Below are 17,177 nucleotides of genomic sequence, written 5' to 3' on the forward strand. Positions count from 1 at the left end.
CGAAGTGGCTAAATGTCTTGAACCAGTACTCAACCCAAGGCAATGCTCAACATAAAGCAATACTCGGCTAGTGGTATCACACGTTACGAGATTGCTCGGCTGGAGTCGATGCTCGTTGCGAGGCTGCTCGGCTAGAGGCTATGCTCGCGGTGAGGCGTTTGCTCAGCTAGAGGCGATGCTCATTGCGAGGCGGCTTGGCTAGAGGCTATGCTCGACTCGTGGTATTCCTCATTGCAAGTATCTACTTTATGTCAACATGCATTCAGTATGAGTTGATTCTAGACATGACTCGGGTTCGCTTGTCGGGTTCGCATATTGGGTCTATGTGTCGGATCCACAGATCGGGTCCGCAAGTCCGGTCTTTGAGTCGGGGCCATACGTAGGGTCATCTAGTTAGGGCTATCTGTAGGGTCATCGAGTTGGGTCCAGACACATAGGTGTCCCAATAAGCGAATGTCCAAGCAAGTGGGTGTCCGGTCAAACAAGAGATTACCATGAGCACGTGGCTCATCAGTCTATAAGTTGGTAGACTTCTTTAATCAGCAACAATGTTGATCAGTGAATCTACTTACTCAATAATTCCTGACAATAAATGACAGTATAAGTATGATCATATAATGAATAAATCAAATTGACAAAGTTTGTAAAGGCAAAATATTGTACTATGTGCCTTCTATAAATAAATAATTTATTCAGTCGTGTGGTAAATCACATGTTGTATAAATCAATAATGTGGTAGTAATCATGTGATATTAGAAATAATAATTATATTATTTAATCATAAGTCATCATGACATAAAAATAATAAAATTATTATTATTTTATAATTAGTCATCATGACAAAAATAATAAGATATTAAATAAACAATGATATTGAGAAAACATAATGATGTTTGCTGAAAAGTAAAACTTTCTTTATTTTTTTTCCTTTTGTCCCTTCATGATGAAGGTTTCACATCGCACTATCAAATCATATATATATGTATATACATATATTTATCGTGAGGTGCCACATTATATGCACACATATTATGAAAGCAAATAATATATAGCTAATTGTGCACTAAAACATAAGTGTGATAGAAATGATGTGGCCTCCTAAACGAATATGAATACTGTAAAGCATCCACCAACACAAAATAATAATAAACTATTAAATAAACAAATGATAATTTTAAACAAATCAGCTCAAAGATAAAGTGCTTATCTTTTTTCATGTTAGTGGTCAACAGTTGCAAATCGTTGGTGTGTATTGCACCTACTGCGTACTGGATCGTTGCAGATCTTTTTCCATGTACGTACTGCACCTACTGTCTCTACGCTGTTGTCATGTAAGTGCACCCAATTAATCATTAATATCTTCTTTATAGTTTGTCCTTTACCCACTTGCGGTCCTACACAGTCAAATCCCAATCTCTTAGATTTTATTCTCTTCTCTTGTCTTAGGTTAAGAAGAACCCCTTTATTCAAAGCCATTCCTTTAACCAAAGCACGAAATGAACAGTTATGCTCAAAAGTTGAGTTCCTTGAAGCTCATCAAGCTCATCTTCTGACCTGAGACGTAGTAGCAGACGGATTAAGTCCTAAATCCATCAATGTTGGAACATCACCGGGCTCCATGTCGCCGCGAGAAGGCAGACCCTTCATCTGATCCAAAGCTTCAATCATCTTCCTCACCTCTAATCCCTTCACCTTCTTTCTGAAATCGTCGTATTTCGTCGGCATATCCTCCAACTTAAACGGAAAATCCTCCGCATGGTACAGAGTGCTTCCCCAAAAGTACTTAACCTCTACATTCTCTTCCTTCATTGCCGCATCGATCATCTTCTCCTCCTTAACTTCGTCATGTGAAACCTCTTTGTGCGCATAAATGGCGTCGGCGCCTATAGCCTTTGCCAGCTTCACAAAAATAGTCTCGGGCTTCCTGATTCTGACTACTAGATCGAACCCTCTCGCCTGGAGATTATTCCGGAGGTCCGCCACCTATTCTACCAAGAACGTCGCCCGGTATAGGCCGGTCTTATCGAACCCAGAAAAGGATTTTTCGTAGTCCCTCAGATCGAAGCAGTAGACGGGCAAGACCGATACAGACTCGTTGTTGGTCGAGTTGAGGCACTTGTTGTCGTGGACGTGTAAATCGTTACGGAACCAGACGATGGAAGCTCGACAGATTATGGCCCCATTGGAGGGGTCGAGGGGGCGGTGCGGACCCAGAGAAAGAAAGCTTTGTTCTTGGATTGGGGAAGAGGAAAGTGGAGGCTGAAGAAGATAGAGTGAAGAGATTGTCCATTGTTTCTCTCTCTAATACACACACACACATACACACATACACACACACACACACACACACTCTCTCTCTCTCGCTTTGCTCCCTCCGTTTGAAGTCCGGTGCTTTTTAACCAATTAGAGCTACCAACTACGGGGGTTTACACTTCTCCGATCTGCTGATGGTGCACCGATCCTTGCGTTGGCCACGCACTGCTCCACCATGTTGGACTTGCAGGCTCTGTAAGTGTTTGGTTCTTGGGTTTCTCCAGATTCATAGTGGATATTGTGGTGAGGTTTTACGATGGTGAAATGAAAATATGAAAGAGAACCGACATAGCTTTTCGTGTCGTTTCCCACAAACGGCGCCAAATGTTGATGCACAAAACCGGAAGGTCTTGGAATAACGTAAATCCGACCGTGAATCATGCAAATGCCCAAGAACACAAAGATGTATCGTGGTTCACCCTAATGTTTGGGCTACGTACACACTAATGTTGATTGTATTTCTCTTCATTATATGAATGTATGGAATACAAGTGTGAGGGGGAGTCCCCTAGAGAAAGAGAGAGTTTGAGAGAGTTTCTTTGTGAGCGTTGTGGCTTGTATGTTTTGGGGGTATCCCTGGTCTGATTTGTGAGGGGGTAGAAGTCCCCTTTTATACAATAAGGGGCTCCTCCTTTTACATAATTATGGGCTGGGTGATGAGGCCTAAATGTTGAGGCCCAATGTTGATGCACAAAACCGGAGGGGTCTTGGAACAACATAAATCCGACCATGAATCTGCAAGAAAGTAAAGAATACAAGATGTATCGTGGTTCACCCCAATGTTTGGGCTACGTCTACACTGATGTTTGTTGGAAATGTGCCCTAAAACCAATCATATGATGATACTTTACGGACATTTCACATGTTAAACTAATCTAGTTTAATATCAAGGGCAAAGATTATTGTTTGAGCCGTCTCATATAAATGTTATATGCTTAAACGATAAGTCCAAGGAATATGTGATTGGGAGAATGCGATCTAAAGAAGTTAGATTCATGAGACCATTCTTTCGTAGACACATCCTAAACGTTCCTGATCATAGGATTGCCAATTGAGCATTGACAGTCCGTTAAGATCAGTACGTGCTGTGTCTTCTCTCAGGGAGAGTGACTAGTCTCGAGTCATTGGTGTGTGTGACATCAAGACAAGTACGTAGGTGCTCAATAGAGAATGAGTTCACTGAACACGATCAACGAAGAGTTCTCATATTCATGTCACATGAGAACTCATGGTTGGGATAATGCAAAGTAGTCATTTGACCTGAGGCATCACGTTTGTCTTGTGGTTAAGTCCTTGATCTTTGATTATGTCAAAGTCACTCCATCCGCGGGTGTCTACGGCATCGTTGGAGTTAAGCCACTTAGCTATGGAGGCAAGTGAATGCGCAACAAGGGATCTCTAACCTTCAAACCGTTTGGGGGAGAATACTCTATGATATGATTTAGAATCTCTGGCCAGAGTATGAATGAGATTTAGGAAAGTCGTTCCAAATCACATTCAAGGTAATCATATAAGCACACGAATCACATTGGATAGTAGACATGAATAAACTATCAAACCAAACAATGTGGTCAAGAGTATTGTATTAGAGAAAGACCATATTGCATTTGTAATCCTAAACTGAATAGGTTCTCTACCTCTTCTGATTAGCTTGGGTAACCATGATATGCTGCTAGGTGTCACTCATGGTTTGTGGAAGCCCTAAACGTGTATAAACACTAAAGGGAGAATTGAAAGTAAGTTTCAATTCACAATCGATTTTAAAGAGTTTTAATTGCCCACTGCCTCGCTAAAAGGAACCTAATGGATCGTACATCGCGTAAGGTGGAGATTGAAGAAACAATGGAGATGAGTAAGAATAATTAAATGGTTTAATTATTTATGGCAAGGATTAATTAATATGTTAATTAATCAAACAAATAAGTTCGTTAAAGACCTCGGGATAGTTTTGGACCTTAAGGCCTAATGGGCTTCGAACGTCAAGCCCATTGACTTAAGTTGTATGACAATTTAATGAATAAAGATTCACAAAGGCCCAAAAGCCCAAATCCCTTATATGGCCGGCCATGTGTGTTGAATTAGGGTTTTTGGTTCTTAAGTCATTTAAAGAAGTGACTATATAAAGAACTTTATAGCCTAAAATTCATAAGGGGTTCTTTTGGAGAAAATTGGAGAGAACATGTCTCTCATTTTCTCTCTAGGAGGCCGGCCCCCTTGGAGGGTGTATCTAGCAATCCAACCACTCCAATGTCACTCATTTCTTCTCCAATCTAACCTTGGTGAAGATACTTAGAGGTTCTCAATTTTGGGAACTTGGAGAACCATATTCTTCCATCCAAATCCATGGATCTAAGAAGCAAGGAATGAAGGGCCTCTCTTTGGGTGATTAGCCTTTGCTTATGCAAAGAGGAATCTACAAAGGTATATATTTCTCAACTCACTTTGATTTGAGTTGAGTCTTGGTTCACCAATCTACTAGGCTTTGAATTTCATGGGTAATGTTTTGTTTTTTGAGTGCATGCAAGCATGATTCCGCCTTTAATTGTTAATTGCATGCTATAGATGTTATTCAAATGAACATGTTTTCACAAAATCATCATTCAATGTTGATATTGTTTCACTCTGAATGGTGAATATACAAGAAGGCCAGAGGCAGTGTGCTCTTTAGTCTATTTTCTGTGTTTGCCCTCTCTGAGATGTTATATCTCTTCCCATGGCCTAAACCTTGACCCCCTAATAAGGAGAGTGAGAAGTCATTTTATAGAATAAGGGCTCCTCACTTATTACATATTCGCCCATTCATTTATTATATAATTACATTTGAGTCCCCGAATATTTATACGAGGTCTAAATACGGAGACCCTAAATATGGTACAAATGTTGATGCACAAAACCAGAGGGGTCTTGGAACAACATAAATCTGACCGTGAATCTGCAAGAAAGTAAAGAACACAAGATGTATCGTGGTTCACCCTAATATTTGGGCTACGTCCATACTGATGTTGATATTGTTTCACTCTAAATGGCGAATATACAAGAATGCTAGAGGCAGTGTGCTCTTTAGCCTATTTTCTGTGTTTGTCCTCTCTGAGATGTTTTCTCTCTTCCCATGGCCTAAACCTTGACCCCCCTAATGAGGAGAGAGATGGGTCCTTTTATAGAATAAGGGCTCCTCACTTATTACATATTTGCCCCTTCATTTATTACATAATTACATTTGAGTCCCCCGAGTATTTATATGAGTTCTAAATACGGAGGCTCTAAATATGGTACAAACAGTAGTCCCCCAAATCTTCAATCAAGCGAGTCTTTTGGCTGGAGACTTGAAATTCAGTCTATGTGTAGGCCGAAGTAACTAGATGTCGTCTAGAACTGATACTCAATATGAGGCGGTGCTCAATGTGAAATGATGCTCAACTAAAAGTAGCACATGTTGCGAGGCTGCTTGGCTTGTGGCTTATGTTGCCTTGGTTGGCTCGACTTGTGGCGTTGAAGGTGAGGGTGTCCTTTTTATAGAATAAGGGCTCGCTCCTCAATACATAAATGATGGGCTAGAGTTGATGCTCTCGGCGAGGCGGTTGCTTAACAAGCGGCGATGCTCTCTAATGATGGTGAGGGAGTCCCTTTTATAGAATAAGGGCTCGCTCCTCAATACATAAGTAATGGGTTAGGAGTGATGCTCGCGGCGAGGAGGTTGCTCAGCTGGTTGCGATGCTCTATAATGAAGGTGAGGGAGTCCCTTTTATAGAATAAGGGTTCATTCCTTAATACATAAGTGATAGGCTAAGAGTCTCTCTCTAATAAAGGTGAGGGAGTATCTTTTATAAAATAAGGGTTCGCTCCTCAATACATGAATAATGGGTGCTCTCTAATGAAAGTAAGGGAGTCCCTCTTATAGAATAAGGGTTCACTCCTCAGTATATAAATAATGGGCTAAGTCCCCCAAGTATTTTTCATGAGGCCCAGCTGCGGAAGCCCAATATATGGTACATAGTGTAGTCCCCCAAGTCTTCAGTCAATAGAGTCTGTTAGTTGGAGACTTCAAATTCAATCCATGTATGGGCCGAAGTGGCGGTTGTTCAGAGGTAGTCTTTGTATACCATGCACTAAAGCTTTGTAGGTGAAGCTTTGAAAGTGAAGTTTTATAGGTGAGGCTTTGAAAGTGAAGCTTTAAAGTTGGAGCTTTTGTAAATGAAGCTTTGAAGTCAGAGCTTTGTAAATGAAGCTTTCGAAGCTAGAGCTTTTGTAAATGAAGCTTTCGAAGCTGGAGCTCTGTAAATGAAGCTTTCGAAGCTAGAGGTCTGTAAATGAAACTTTCGAAGCTAAAGCTCTGTAAATGAAGCTTTCAAAGTTAGAGCTCTGTAAATGAAGCTTTCGAAGCTGGAGCTCTATAAATGAAGCTTTCGAAGTTAGAGCTTTATAAATGAAGCTTTCGAAGATGATTGACATGATTGATGCTCATGAATGTTTATGTTGATTGACATGAGTGATACTCATGGATGTTGACATAAGTGATGCTCATGAATGTTGACATGAGTGATGCTCATGAATGTTTATGTATGATTGACATGAGTAATGCTCATGTATGATGGTGATTGTCATGGGTGATGCTCATGTATGATTTTTTGGAGGACAAGTTGTAATTTTGATAACCTGCTTGGTGATAATAACGGCAGGCTGCTGAATAATTTTGGAGTATTGGAAGTACTTTTGATCACCTAGTTGGTGATAATAGCGGCAGGCTGCCGAATAATTTTGGAGTACTGGACGTACTTTTGATCACCCGGTTGGTGATAATAGAGGGTGAACCTTAAGTGGAGGGATAAAGGTTGGAGTTTGAAGCCATAGGGCCTGGTTCTTTTAGGCATATGGGCCTTCGCCCTCCACATAACATTCCAGCCCACTATTTTGGGCTTACCGACATTTTGCCCCTTTTTTTTGGCGCTAGAAGGAGGGTAACATGATAGGATATTAAAGGAGAGCATCTTATCTTTTTGTCAGGTCAGTGGGATGATATCAGAACGCGGGTTCTTCAGGGAGTGGACTAGTGGATCCCTCTCTTCTGTTTTTCTTTTTCTCTGTTGCATTGCAGGTTTACAGCATGGGTAAGCAGCACAAAACCCTAGCAAAAGGTCAGTGTACTCCAGCTGTAAAAGGTCAGTATACTTATCCAAGTGCTTTTCTCCTTATTTGTTTTTTTTGCTCACTCTCTCAGCTTTTCTCCATGAGTGACTGCTTTGGATATGTCGCTTGATGACATGATTAAGAACAGCAGGGGTAATCATGACAGAAATAAAGAACAATGTGGTAGGGGTTCTCGTGGCCTCGGTGGAGCACGTGCCTCCTTTAATGCTCGAAGGATGGCCGCTGAAAGCATTCCAGCTGGAAAAAAAAGGACTTAAGAAGGTCATAAACCCGTTCAAGCTGCTTGGTCTTCCACCGAGCGCGGCGGTTCTGGAACCACACGACCACCTATCTCAGCTACAGTCATTGCTTTTCTACCAGCTGCGTCTTTCACTCCGGCTCCAAAAAGAATTAAATCCCAGGTTCCGGTTGAGCTAGCACACGTGCGAATAGAGGTCCCTAGCAGCTAGAGCATGCGAGGTGAACAGAAGGGGAGAGGTCAGACCTTCTTCCTAATCTGCATCTTTCTTCTTCGCAGCCGAATCCAATTTTCCTAGAGTTCTCCCCGAGAAGCAGAGCCATAAGATAGGTACACAAACTCGGGTTCGTAACCATGAGGAATAGGGTGGTGGTAATCAGTTTATGGCTTCTAAAAGCCGTAGTCATCTTTTTTGCACCAAATCTTACTAGTTCGGTAACAAGAAACAACCCAGATGGAAGCTACTTAAGAAAAACAACTCTCTTGCCCTTAAACCTCCCAGCCAATATAATCAACAACGTCCCCGGTGTAATACTCGTCCTGAGTTTGGTGGGTTTTGGCTTGCGATTGTTGACGAGTCGCTTCTTGACGTCATCGGCGGGGTAGAACTTTGGGGCTTTCTCAGATGCGGTCTCAACCACTGGCTTTGGGTCATGGCTTTGAAAAACACCGCCATTTTTTACCTTGATAGCCCAAAGACCACACTTGTAGTACGTCTTGGGCCTCGAAAACCTACCCACCCCACGAACCAAATCTGGGTTTCGGGTCTTTCTCGGGTTTCTTGCTTTAGCCATCATTGCGAGATCTCAATGTTTCTGTTTGAAACCTATGGTTGGGACTTGGGGGAGAGAGAGAGGGTGCTGTCGCGTTTCCAACGTTGCTACTGTGACCGGGAGTTGGAGTGGAAGACATGGGTTTTGCAGTGACTCTGTAGGTGTTTGGTTCTTGGGTTTCTGCAGATTCATGGTGGATATTGTGGTGAGGTTTCACAGTGGTGAGATTAAAAAATGAAAGAGAACCGACATAGATTTTCGTGTCGTTTCCCACAGACGGCGCCAAATGTTAATGCACAAAACCGGAGGGGTTTTGAAACAACATAAATCTAATCGTGAATCTACAAGAAAGTAAAGAACACAAGATGTATCGTGGTTCACCCCAATGTTTGGGCTACGTCCATACTGATGTTGATATTGTTTCACTATGAATGGTGAATATACAAGAAAGTAAGAGGTAGTGTGTTCTGTAGCTTATTTTATATGTTTGCTCTCTCTGAGATGTTTTCTCTCTTCCCATAGCCTAAACCTTGACCCCCCTAATGGGGAGAGTGAGGAGTCTTTTTTATAAAATAAGGACTCCTCACTTATTACATATTTGCCCCTTCATTTATTACATAATTACATTTGAGTCCCCCGAGTATTTATACGAGGTCTAAATACGGAGGCCTAAATATGGTACAAATGTTGATGCACAAAATCGAAAGGGTCATGGAACAACATAAATCCGACTGTGAATCTGCAAGAAAGTAAACAACACAAGATGTATCGTGGTTCACCCTAATATTTGGGCTATGTCCACACTGATGTTGATATTGTTTCACTCTGAATGGTGAATATACAAGAAGGCTAGAGGTAGTGTGCTCTCTAGCCTATTTTCTATGTTTGCCCTCTCTGAGATGTTTTCTCTCTTCCCATGACCTAAACCTTGACCTTTTTAATGAGGAGAATGTAAAGTCCTTTTATAGAATAAGGGCTTCTCACTTATTGCATATTTGCCCTTTCATTTATTACATAATTACATTTGAGTCCCCCGAGTATTTATACGAGTTATAAATACTGCGGCCCTAAATATGGTACAAACAGTAGTCCCCTAAGTCTTCAGTTAAGCGAGTCTTTTGGCTGAAGACTTGAAATTCAGTCTGTGTGTGGGTCGAAGTAACTAGATGTCGTCTAAAACTGATACTCGATATGAGGCCGTGCTCAATGTGAAATGATGCTCAACTAGAAGTAGTACATGTTGCGAGGCTGCTCGGCTTGTGGCTTATGTTGCCTTGGTTGGCTCAACTTGTGGCGTTGAAGGTGAGGGAGTCTCTTTTATAGAATAAGGGCTCGCTCCTTAATACATAAATGATGGGCTAGAGTTGATGCTTACGGCGAGGCAATTGCTCAGCAGGCGGTGATGCTCTCTAATGATAGTGAATGAGTCCCTTTTATAGAATAAGGGCTCACTCCTCAATACATAAGTGATGGGTTAGGAGTGATGCTCACGGCGAGGCGGTTGCTTAACTGGCGATGATGTTTTCTAATGAAGGTGAGGGAGTCCCTTTTATAGAATAAGGGTTCGCTCTTCAATATATATGTGATGGGCTAAAAGTCTCTCTCTAATGAAGGTGAGGGAGTCCATTTTATAAAATAAGGGTTCGCTTATCAATACATGAATAATGGGTGCTTTCTAATGAAAGTGAGGGAGTCCTTTTTATAGAATAATGGTTCGCTCTTCAGTACATAAATAATGGGCTAAGTCCCCCAAGTATTTTTCATTAGGCCCAGTAGTGGAAGCCCAATATATGGTACATAGTGTAGTCCCCCAAGTCTTCAGTCAATAGAGTTTGTTGGCTGGAGACTTCAAACTCAATCCATGTATGGGCCGAAGTGGCGGTTGAAGCTTCCAGTCAGGAACTGACTGCCTAGAACCCCTTGCCTGATTACTTACCTGGCATTGCTCTCGAGTACTCATCTTCAACATCTTATGCTTCCAGAAAAGATACCACATCTGCCTGAGGAACTGATAGGGCGAGTGAAAAGGATACAAGGAAGCATGTGGAGACAAGCGTAACAGAACACGTGCCGATTCATCTATTACTTCGTCAATAGCAAAAGTATGCCATATCATCAAGGTCGAACGCACTCTTGATTTGATGGACTGGTTTTGACCCTCAAATTCTTAAGTCGGCCTTATACTCTGGAGGAAACCAGAAAACCCTCCAGCCCAGTTTAAGAATAAGCATGTGGAAAGTTACTTCTTCAAAAGCAAAAGTATTTCATATCATCTCTTCTCATTTTTCTTCTCTTTATCATTTTTACTGCCTACAAGATAGAGAGAATGAGAACAATCAGCCTGAACTCAAAATCAAACTTCTGATATAGGACTGATTACTGGGAGCTCTGATTGTTTACCTTGTTTGTCACCTCTTTCGGCAGATCTCCTAGCTTGGCAAGTTAGGGGACTCCGACTACATGGTTTGTATTACGTTTGACCAAGCCTGAAACTACAAGTAAGCTTCAAGTGAAATTGATACATTACCTTGTGCATCTCTACTGGTTAAAGATACCACCCCTGGATGGAGCAAAAGTACTTCCATAGAAGATGCCACATCTACCAATGAGACAGATAAGGCAAGTGAAGATGATACCACACTTCGGTACTTAGAAGTTTCATGATTACTTAGCAGCTTGGATCTTGCAAGTCCCCAACCGAGGAGCTTCCCTCACTCGGGAACTTAGGGGAGCACTGTTTGTACCATACTTGACCAATCTTGAAACTACTAAGCACCAGTCAACGTTATACCGTCAAGGACCCAGAAAAGTTTCCCTCCAACCAAGAGGCCAATCAAAGTGTGACACGTGTCGACATCAGAAGCCAATCATAGCGCGACACATGTCCATGTCAGAACTTTGGTACAACAGAAAATGTTAAGTTTGTGACCTTCGTTAGATTGCAACGGTCACTCGTGTGGATAAGTATGTAAATGGATAGAGACAGGGAAGCAAACACAAGATGTACGTGGTTCACCCAGATTGGCTACATCCACGGAGTAGAGAAGTTCTCATTAATTGTGAGGGGTTTACACAAGTACATAGGTTCAAGTTCTCCTTTAGTTAGTACAAGTGAATGATTTAGTACAAATAACATTAGGAAATATTGTGGGAGAACAATCTCCTTTTATAGAAGAGAGTTTCTAGCTTTGTTCTAACATTGACACATGTCGTATTGTGATTGGCTTCCAATGTTGACACGTATCGCGCTATGATTGGCTTTTTATGTCGACACATGTCGCACTGTGATTGGCCTCTTGGTTGGAGGGAAACTCTTCTGGGTCCTTGATGGTATAACGTTGATCGGTGCTTGCTAGTTTCAGGATTGGTCAAGTATGGTACAAATAGTGCTCTCCTAAGTTCCCGAGTAAAGGAAGCTCCTCAGTTGGGGATTTGTAAGATCCAAGCCACTAAGTAATCACGAAACTTCTAAGTACCGAAATGTGTATCGTCTTCACTTACCTTATCTGTCTCATAGGTAGATGTGGCATCTTCTTTGGAAGTACTTTTCCTCCATCCAGGGGTGATATCTTTAACCGGTGGAGATGCACAAGGTAATATATCAATTTGACTTGAAGTTTACTTGTAGTTTCATGCTTGGTCAAGCGCGATACAAACCATGTAGTAGGAGTCCCCCAACTCACCGAGCTAGGAGATTTACCGAAATAGGTGACAGATAAGGTAAGCAATCAGAGTTCCAAGCAATCAGTCCCAGATTAGAAGTTTGATTTCAAGTTCCGGCTGATTGTTCTCCTTCTCCCTATCTTGCAGGTATCAAGAAGGATAAGGAGAAGAAAAAGGAGAATAGATGATATGAGATACTTTTGCTTTTGAAGAAGTAACTTTCCACAAGTTTATTCTTGAACTGGGCTGAAAGGTTTTCTAGTTTCTTCTAGAGTATAAGGGCGACTCAAGAATTTGAGGGTGAAAACAAGTCCATCAAATCTAGAGTACATTCGACCCTGATGATATGAGATACTTTTGCTGTTGACAAAGTAATGGATGTATTGGTACGCGTTCTGTTACGCTTATCTCCACATGCTTCCTTGTATCCTTCTCACTTGCCCTATCTGTTCCTCAAGGAGATGTGGTATCTTCTCTGGAAGCAAAAGATGTTGAAGATGAGTACTCGAGAGCAATGCCAGGTAAGTAATCAGGTAAGGGGTTCCAGGCAGTCAGTTCCTGACTGGAAGCTTGATTCCAAGTGATGACTGATTGCTCTTTTTCTCCTTGTCTTGTAGGTAAGAACAAGGGCAAAGGAAAAGATAGGGAAAAAACATGATATAGGATACTCTTTCTTTTGACCCTGATGATATGAGATACTCTTGCTCTGGTGTGGCTGGTTTGCATAGGTATTATTGGGGGGAAGAAAGCTGAGTATTTCGTGAGGCTTCGTTGGGAGTGCCCTCTCAAATATGAGGAAGGGTTGAGCATTTTTACAGGTCTGTCTGTCCATGGAGAATGAAGGTCGACATAAATAGGAGTCTCCCTAACAACAAGTAGTAATGCCATTCTTTTACCCTTCTTGGTCATAGCAATGTAGTGGGAGCTGCAAGCTTCACATGTTATAACTTTGTCAAAGCACTTTGAAAAAGTGTTCTGTGGTATCTGGAAAGCTGATGTTGCGTGTGAAGATTGTAGATAAATTTTATCCAAGGAAATCTAGCTCTCGAAGTTCGGAGAGTGGTGCCTCTTCGGTTTTCGAATAAGCAATCCTGTTGGGGATCTGGCTCTCGAGATTCGGAGAGCGTTGCCTCTTCAATTTTTGAACAAGCAATCTTATTGGGGATCTGGCTCTCGAGATTTAGAAAGCGGTGCCTCTTCAATTTTTGAGAAAATGATCCTAGTAGGAGTCTGGCTCCCGAGATTCGGATAGCGGTGCCTCTTCAATTTTTGAGAAAGTAATCCTGGTGGGAGTCTGGCTCTCGAGATTCGTATAGCAGTGCCTCTTTGATTTTTGAGAAAGCAATCCTAGTGAGAGTCTGGCTCTCGAGATTCGGGGAACGATGCCTCTTCGATTTTTGATAAAGTAATCATGTTGGAAGTGTTTTCTCAATATAAGTAAAGGTTGGACATTTTTACCAATCTGCCTTGCCACATAGCACGGAGGTAGACACACATAGGGACTTTCCAATTATCAAGCAGTGGTATTATTCCTTTACCCTTATAGGTAATGGTAGGGTAGCTGGACCTTTAAAATTTATGTGTCTGAACTTTATCATAGATTTTTGGCAAAGTTATCTATGGTACCCGAGGAGCTGATGTTGCATATGGGGATTGTCGACATATTTTACTTAGGAAAATCTGCTTCTCGAAATCCAGAGAGTGGTCCCTTTTCGATTTTTGAACAAACGGCCCTACTGCCTTTCTTTTATAAGGGCACCAATTGTGTGCAAGAAGTACATTCAAAGAGTTATTGCTTGTAGAAATTTTCCCTTTATTTTCGTACTTCAGAGATTTATTGGACCTCATTTCTCCTTCATCATTTCTGAAAATGTTTGGCTCATTCGACCGTCGTTTTGACTTGAACTTTGGTGAAGAGGCAGCTATGTCTCCTCAAGATAACATATGGCGCCCATCTTTCTTATCCCCTACTGGTCCTCTTACCATGGGGGACTCTGTGATGAAGAATGATATAACCGCTGCAGTGGTGGCCAGGAACCTTCTCACTCCCAAAGATAACAAACTACTTTCCAAACGGTTTGATGAGTTGGCTGTTAAGGATTCTCTGACTTTCAGTGTTCAGTGTGCAGGTTCTGTGTCTAATATGGCCCAACGCCTATTTGCTCGAACCCGCCAAATTGAATCATTGGTGGCTGAAGTGATAAGTCTCAAACATGATATTAGATGACTCAAGCATGAGAATAAACAATTACACAGGCTCGCACATGACTATGCTACAAACATGAAGAGGAAGCTTGACCAGATGCAGGAATCTGATGGTCAGATTTTACTTGATCATCAGAGGTTTGTGGGTTTGTTCCAAAGGCATTTATTGCCTTCGTCTTCTAGGGCTGTACCGCGTAATGAAGCTCCAAATGATCAACCTCTGATGCCTCATCCTTCTGGGGTTCTGTCCAGTATTGAGGCTCCGAATGATCACCCTCCAGTGCCTTCTCTTTCTGGGGCTCTGTCGACTGCTGAGACTTCTCCTAAGCAACCTTTGTGAAGGTTTTCTTTTGTTTGTTTATTTTGACTCATGTATATGTACATATTTGTAACTTATAAGAGATATCAATAAATAAGCTTTGCTTCATTTCAACGTATTGTGTTCAATACACCAAAGTCTTATTCACTAAGTTGTTGGAATTTTTTCTTTTGTTGAAGCTTGTATGTTGAAGCTTTGTAAGTGAGGCATGTAGGTTGAGGTAGTGTTCCCTTAATTTCCCGAGTGATGAAAACTTCTCGGTTGGAGACTTGAAAAATCCAAGTCACTGAGTGGTTGTGAGACTTCCAAGTATCAAGGTGTAGTAGCATATGGTAGGAGTCCCCCAAGTCTCCGGTCGAGGGAGTTGACGAAGGAGGTGCCTTGCTAGTAGCCAAGTTTCTAAAGTAACAAAACTTTACCATTTTCCTTTCTAAGTGGTAGCCCAAAACTCCTCCTTCATATATATTTGTTATGAAAGTTGTTAGGCCCAAAGAAGATGAGGCCTAGGCAAAAAGAATTTTTTGTCGTTTTTTTTTCTAATTTTCGAATTTCTGAATTTTCAAATTTTCGAATATATATATATATATATATATATATATATATATATTTAAGCTTTGTAGGTGAAACTTTGGTGTTGAAGCTTTGTAGGTGAAGCTTTGAGGTTGAAGCTTTGTTGGGTACCATGAATTGATTTTGCTTCACACTATCTTGATCAAGAGTGTGTGAAGCTTTTGTAGGTGAAGCTTTTGTGTTGAAGCTTTTGTGGGTGAAGCTTTTGTAGGTGAAACTTTTGTTGGGTACCATGAATTGATTTTGCTTCACACTATCTTGATCAAGATAGTGTGAAGCTTTTGAGAATTTGTAGTTGCCCTCCATTTGTTGAAGCTTTTGTGGTGAAGCTTTGTAGGTGAAGCTTTGTTGGGTACCATTAATTGATTTTGCTTCACACTGTCTTGATCAAGAGTGTGTGAAGCTTTTAAGAACTGTGGTTGAACTCCTTTGATGAAGCTCTTGTTGGCACCATAAATTGGTTTTGCTTCATGCTGTCTTGATCAAGAGTATGTGAAGCTTTTGAGAATTGTAGTTGCCCTCCATTAATGAAGCTCTTGTTGGCACCATAAATTGGTTTTGTTTCACACTGTCTTGATCAAGAGTGTGTGAAGCTTTTGAGAATTGTGGTTGCCCTCCATTGATGAAGCTCTTGTTGGCACCATAAATTGGCTTTGCTTCACACTGTCTTGATCAAGAGTGTGTGAAACTTTTGAGAATTGTGGTTGAACTCCTTTGATGAAGCTCTTATTGGCACCATAAATTGGTTTTGCTTCACACTGTCTTGATCAAGAGTGTGTGAAGTTTTCTACGAGTTGTAGTGTTTGCATTGTTACAAAGGAGAAATGTCTGAAGCAGATGCAAGAGGGCTGAATAGCTTGATCTTCGTATGCCATGCACTGAAGTTGTTGTTGGCTTGCAATAAGACTTTGTTGGTGACTATAACTCTTGTTGGGCATAAGTGCTCCCCTAGTTGAGTTGTCAAGCTTAAGGGTTTTTGATTATTTGTGAATGCTAGGAGATCACATGTACAAGTTGTACCACTCGTCTTCTGGTAGGTGGAATGAATGGTGAGTTGCTTGCATCACTTGGTTGGTGGTACGAATGTGAGTTCATTCATCACCTTTCATCACATTTCATCACCTGGTTGGTGGCATGAAGTGAAGGAAAAATTTTGTCCTAGCTAAGAACAAGTAAGAACATTTGAATACATATGCATACTATTAACACTTTAAAGTAGGCATGCATACAAAAACAATTCATAAAACCCATGACTTTCAAAGCCTAGTATATGGTGAACCAATAAACTCTTTAACAACATTAAAGAGAAGTAAAGATTTAGAGTTTCTTTACCCTTGAAGCTCATCCTTGTTTACACAAGGGATTCACCCAAGTGGAGGGCCTTTAAGTCACCTCCTAGCTCCTTGGATATTGCTTGTGATTTCCTTCTCCTTTTGTGCTCCTTTAGACTTTGTGGATGTAAGGAAAGGATCTCCAAAAACACCAAAAGTTTGGTGTCTCTAAGTCTCCACACCAAGGGTTAAGTGTGAAGATGAAATGGATGCCTTAGGAAGAAGAGATTGCTAGATTAATCTCCCTAAGTGGCCGGCCTCTTTAGAGAAATAGAGAGAAAGTGTTTCACCTCATTTCACCAAGAAAAACCCTAATGAGAAATAAAGCTATAAAGTTCCTTTTATACTTCATTTCAAGTGAGTGGCAAACTTGTAATTAATCCAAGCTTGCCCATTCACCCTAATGGCCGGCCATATTAATGTTATTGGGCTATTTGCCCATTTTGTTTTAGTTGTCATACAACTTAAACATAATGGGCCTTTTGGACCAAAACTCTTTTGGGCCCCGAAACCCAAAACCAACATATAAGCCCAATACGAACCTTTCGTAAAATTAATTAACTAATTAATTAATCTTGACCATTCTTCAATTAAACCATTTAATTGCATATCCATTTCAT

At 41.1% G+C, this 17,177-nt stretch overlaps 1 protein-coding gene and 1 pseudogene across 1 annotated transcript; both read right to left on the bottom strand.

Moving 5' to 3' along the window:
* Window positions 1-1,542: 1,542 nt before the first annotated feature.
* LOC126584314 (blue-light photoreceptor PHR2-like) lies at window positions 1,543-2,490 on the bottom strand (annotated as a pseudogene).
* A 5,645-nt stretch (window positions 2,491-8,135) lies between these two features.
* LOC126587921 (60S ribosomal protein L6-like) lies at window positions 8,136-8,506 on the bottom strand. Its single transcript, XM_050253022.1, has one exon. It carries the CDS (start codon window positions 8,491-8,493, stop codon window positions 8,158-8,160), a length of 336 nt encoding a protein of 111 aa, XP_050108979.1. The 5' UTR covers window positions 8,494-8,506; the 3' UTR covers window positions 8,136-8,157.
* Between the last annotated feature and the right edge of the window lie 8,671 nt (window positions 8,507-17,177).

Source organism: Malus sylvestris, chromosome 10 (assembly GCF_916048215.2).
Source record: "Malus sylvestris chromosome 10, drMalSylv7.2, whole genome shotgun sequence".
Classification (NCBI taxonomy): Eukaryota; Viridiplantae; Streptophyta; class Magnoliopsida; order Rosales; family Rosaceae; genus Malus; species Malus sylvestris.

Coding starts and splice junctions, on each gene's coding strand:
- LOC126587921 (XM_050253022.1), bottom strand. CDS start 8,493: ATGATGGCTAAAGCAAGAAACCCGAGAAAGACCCGAAACCCAGATTTG.